We start from the raw sequence: 4,686 nt of genomic DNA, 5'->3' as shown, positions 1-4,686 counted from the left end.
GCAAAAAGCCATCTTGTTTTTTTGGGGAATGTTAACAGGTAAAAGTGATAGGGAGCTGGGTGCAGTAGTGTATAGAGAAGAGGATCATAAGTTCAAGGTCATCCTTGGCAACTTAGTGAGACTCTCTCTCAAAAAAAAAAAAATAGAAAAGTACTGGAGATATAGCTCAATGGAAAGGTGCCCTTGCATTCAATCCCCAGGGCTGCAAAACAAACAAACAAATAAATAATAAGCAATAAAAGGTGATAGGAAAAGTGGAGAGTCAGAGATATATGAAGAGAATGGCTTTTATGGAATTATGAGCAGGAGCAGAATAGACACATGGAAAGAAATGCTGGCCATCAGCTGGCCTGGTAGTAGTTTTCTTCAGGAGCTCTTAGTTACCTAGATTGGAGATATCTACCTAGCTATTTCCATTCTGAACTGTTCCTCAGCTCTCAGCTCCCTTTTGCTCTTGGGTTTAATCTTCATCATAGATAGAATGTATCTGAGGCTGATAACCTTTTCTTTTGTAAAGAAATTCTCCACCTGTACATCTTAAGACAAATAGCCAGAAGTGAGTTCAAACATGTTTTCCCCAGAACTCCAATTTGAAATATAGCCTGTTAATGTTTTGATGTTATTATCATAATTAGATTGACCCTTACACCAAATCTGGTCAAAACCTAGCATTTATATTACATTTTGCAGCCTGTCTCCTTGGGCAGGTAATATATTTTGCTTCGACAAGCCTGAATGTGTTCTGTGGCAAAACAGAAAGAAGTTGCCAAGTCTCATCCTATTTCCAAGATATTTCATACTAAGGCAAGATTTTGCATATTTAAATCAAAATTTCACTAGTGACCTTTAAATTTCCAACTGACCAACTGGAATCTCAGTGCTTTTCCTTCTAGAAAAATCTCCTCCAATCCTAATATCCACTTTTTCAAGTGTTTTCAAAAAGTAGATTGCAGGGTAGAAATGAACCAGATGCCTGGGTGACCCTCTGGTGTGTGGCTTACTGTGTGGCTCCTAGATGGTTCATTTTGACACCTTGATTCTCATTCTTTCTTTATCCCAATCTGGATTTCAGCAGCAAACCCCTTTCTTCAATCTCCATCTGTGTAGAAATCCTAGAATGAGGATATTCCTGGCTTCTTCAGTAGCCATCTCCCCCTGCTCTTTTCTGGCATCTGATGTCTCACCACTGTCTCTTTCTGTGTCATTGCACTCAAGTTACAGGGGTTTTTTGGGTTTCAACTAGCCCTTATTTGATTTTTCAAAGAGTGAAGTTAGTAAAATCTTCTGGATTATTGAGTCCATTCAGAATAAACACCAAAAAATATTTTTTTCCCAACTTATTTGATCTTGATTTTTTTTTTTTAAAGTTCCAGGAGCTTTTTATTGTTTGAATAATAGAACACAAAAAAACAGGCAGAGAAGTCCCTAAGGAAATGATGATCATGTTCCACTGTTATTTGCCCTTTGGTCCTTCATCTTCTAAGCACTTATTATATTTTCTTTTAAGGACATTAGATATTTATTTTGATCACAAATGCAATCCGAGTGTGAATTCATAAATATGGCATCTTTTATTCCCCCCCTCCATGTTCCTTTAAACAGAAAAAAGTGCTAAATGTCTCTGCATAGCCTATTTGGCCACAGTTGTTCCACCTATGGTTTTAAAAACAGACTGCAACTTGATTTTCTGAAATCTTTCTTGAACTACAGCTCATTCTGTTAAAGAAATCCTGGGAAAAAAGTTCTACTGATATTGTCGATAGTCTCCAAAAGGTGAGGATGGTAACTGGGTGGAAAGCAACTTGGAGGGGTCTTCAGCAAACTGAGGACCATTGGGAAACTGTGTAGAGGCAAATCTTGTCAACAAGATGCCAGCTCCTTCAATTAAAGCTAGGAGAATGCCTCCCATTGCAGCTGACCCAACCATGGCCACTGGACCATTTCTTGCTGCCAGTATAGCTCCTGCTAAGGCACCACTAGTGATGGAGTTCCAGGGATCTTCTTTTCCTCTGACTTGAACCATACTACAGTCAATCATAGAGAACAGGCCTCCCCAAACCGCAAAACTGCCTCCCAATTGTGGAGCCCTGGTTCTAATAGCTGTCAAACTCCCTCGTAGTCTGTGGTTTACTCCCACTGGAGAATTTTGAAAACCTTTGATTGCTTGAAAGATACCACCACCTATGGTACCCATCGTAAAGGCCCCACCACAGTCATCCACAATTTGCCAGGGGCAAGGCTCTCTCACATACTCCTCCATCTTGACTCCAGCCGCGGGGGCGAAGTTAAGATCTAATGCCGTTCTTTGGATTCAGCCAGTCATTGTGTGAGCTCTGCTTTTTACCTTCTGCTTATGCAGTAGTATTTCCCCAGGTGTTAGTCAACTCATATTTATTGGGAGCCTGCTTGAGCTTGTTGTTGCAATAAAGAGGTGGATTAGTCATAGTGCTCATCATCAAATGTGTTCATGGTTTGATTGGACAAAATAACGATTAACATATAGCAGCAATTCTCAAACTTTAATGTGCAGAATAATCAGGTGAATGGTGTTTTAGTTTGCTTTTTCAATGCTGTGACCAAAGACTTGACAAGAATAATTTTATTCTTGTTTATTAAGAACTGTTTATTAAAATAAGTTTATTTTGGGGTTCACTGTTTCAGAGGTCTCAGTCTATAGATGGCCGATTCTATTCCTCAGGGCCAGAGATGAGGCAGGACATAAAGGTGGAAGAGTATGGTGAAGGGAAGTGGCTCAGAATATGGCCATCAAGAATTAAAGAGAGATTCCCCTCACCACTGACAAAATTTATAGCCCACAGGCATGCCCCCAATGACCCACTTCTTCCAGTTATAACCTACCTGCGTACATTATCACCCAGTTAATCCCTATCAGGGACTTTAACATACTGAGCAGATTAGTCTTTTATAACCCAATCATTTCATCTCTAACCTTCCTTGCATTGTTTCACACATAAGCTTTTGAGGGACACCTCACATCTAAACCATAACAGATGGTTTTAAAAATGCAGATTCTTGAGCTCACTCTAAAGAGGTATGTTTTTTAAATCTGGTGAAGAATCAGCATGTTTTCTTCCTTTCTTTTTTTTCCAGTATTGGGGATTGAGCTCAGGACCTCACACATGTTAGGTAAGTGATCTATTACTGAGCTACATTTTCTGCCCAGAGTATGCATTTTACATAAGCACATGGGGATTGGGGGTGTTGAAGAATAATGGAGGTTTGTATTATGCAGAAAGTGTGAGAATCATATTTTGAGAAATACCATCAGCAATGAATAAAGGTTATAATAAAGGTATCTACCCTGGGTGCTCTGGGTCCCAAAGAGGTACTGCCTGACTTAGCCAAGGAAGGTGGTTATGGGGCGGGGGAGGCTGAGGAGAAGTTTGATGGATACTTCACTGTCACCTCTCAAATTATCGGGTGGAGTAATGTGAACCCCAAGTCTTTGGCCTTTGTCTCTAAAACCTACTCTAAAGCATTTTCTACTTGATCTGTAGTGTGTACTCTTTGCTAGAATTTTTTCTTCTTTTTGACTAAACAATTATGTTGTCTAAAACTTCGTGGGTTTTGTGCATCTCTTCCCATTTCTAGGCAAGTTGTAATTAGGTAGCAATTTCCTCCAAAACTGTATTTGCTACCCTCAGTTCCTTATTTCTGAATTTACATAACTCCACATGATTTTTCATTTTTAGTGAACAAGCTTTTTTCTTAAGCCTGAATTGAACCACATTCACCTCACCCAGTCATTGACTGGATTATTTGTTTCTCACAGTTCAAAAGGCAGGCTTTCGATCAAACTGGACTGCAAAGGAAGTGTTGAACTCAGATCAAATCATTTTCTCTCTAGAAAAACATTAATATTAAATATTTTTTTTCTTTTCCTTGTAGTGTGGGGGATTGAACCCAGGGTCTCTAGGCACATGCTCTACCACTCAATTATATCCTCAGTCCTAGAAATCCATTAGCTTTAATGAATATGAGTCTGTAGTTTTTCACTTAGGAATTTTGTTATAAGAAGACTATGCAAGCAGCCTGATTGGAACAACTGATGACAAATGTGTATGGAAGGTCACTGTGTGATAACTTAGCACCTTTGTGTTTGTGTCTTTGAATTTAAACTTTAATGTCGAGAAAATGTGAACTGTATCATGTTCAATTTTTATGCTGTTAATATTAAAATTTTTTTGTTCTTTTTAGTTATACATGACAGCCAAAACTATTTTGATACATTTATACAAACATGGAATATATCTTATTCTAACTAGGATTCCAGTCTTATGGTTGTATATGATGTGGAGATTCACTGGTTGTGTGTTCATATGTGCACATAGGAAAGTTGTGTCAGATTCATTACACTGTCTTTCCTGTTTCTTTTACCCCTTCTTTCCCTTCATTCCCCTTTATCTAATCCACAGTATTTCTGTTTTTCCCCTCTCCCTGTTTGTTGTGGGTTAAAATCCACATATCAGAGAGAACACTCGACCTTTGGTATTTTGGGGATTGGCTTATTTGACTTAGCATGATTGTCTAATCTCTTAAATAATCGATGAGAAATGAGAAATAATATTAAATTGTGTAATATTTGTTTTTTATTTATCTGAAGTACTAATTTCCTCAAATTGAAATGTTGACATATAGGAACAGAGTTGTGTCATGTTGTCAGGC

The 4,686-nt window shown here is 38.3% G+C and overlaps 1 protein-coding gene across 1 annotated transcript; it reads right to left on the bottom strand.

The window, feature by feature from the left end:
* Window positions 1–1,361: 1,361 nt before the first annotated feature.
* On the bottom strand, window positions 1,362–2,266 carry LOC124103728 (mitochondrial import inner membrane translocase subunit Tim17-A-like). The gene has a single exon (XM_046460438.2). The coding sequence runs from the start codon at window positions 2,258–2,260 to the stop codon at window positions 1,745–1,747; it is 516 nt and encodes a 171-aa protein (XP_046316394.1). The 5' UTR covers window positions 2,261–2,266; the 3' UTR covers window positions 1,362–1,744.
* Between the last annotated feature and the right edge of the window lie 2,420 nt (window positions 2,267–4,686).

This window comes from Marmota monax, unplaced genomic scaffold (assembly GCF_021218885.2).
Source record: "Marmota monax isolate L192 unplaced genomic scaffold, Marmota_monax_Labrador192_F-V1.1 WCK01_AAM20220418_F8-fsc00006, whole genome shotgun sequence".
In the NCBI taxonomy this organism is placed as follows: Eukaryota; Metazoa; Chordata; class Mammalia; order Rodentia; family Sciuridae; genus Marmota; species Marmota monax.
Note: the sequence above shows the minus strand (reverse complement) of the source record. Positions and strands in the feature narration are given on the sequence as shown.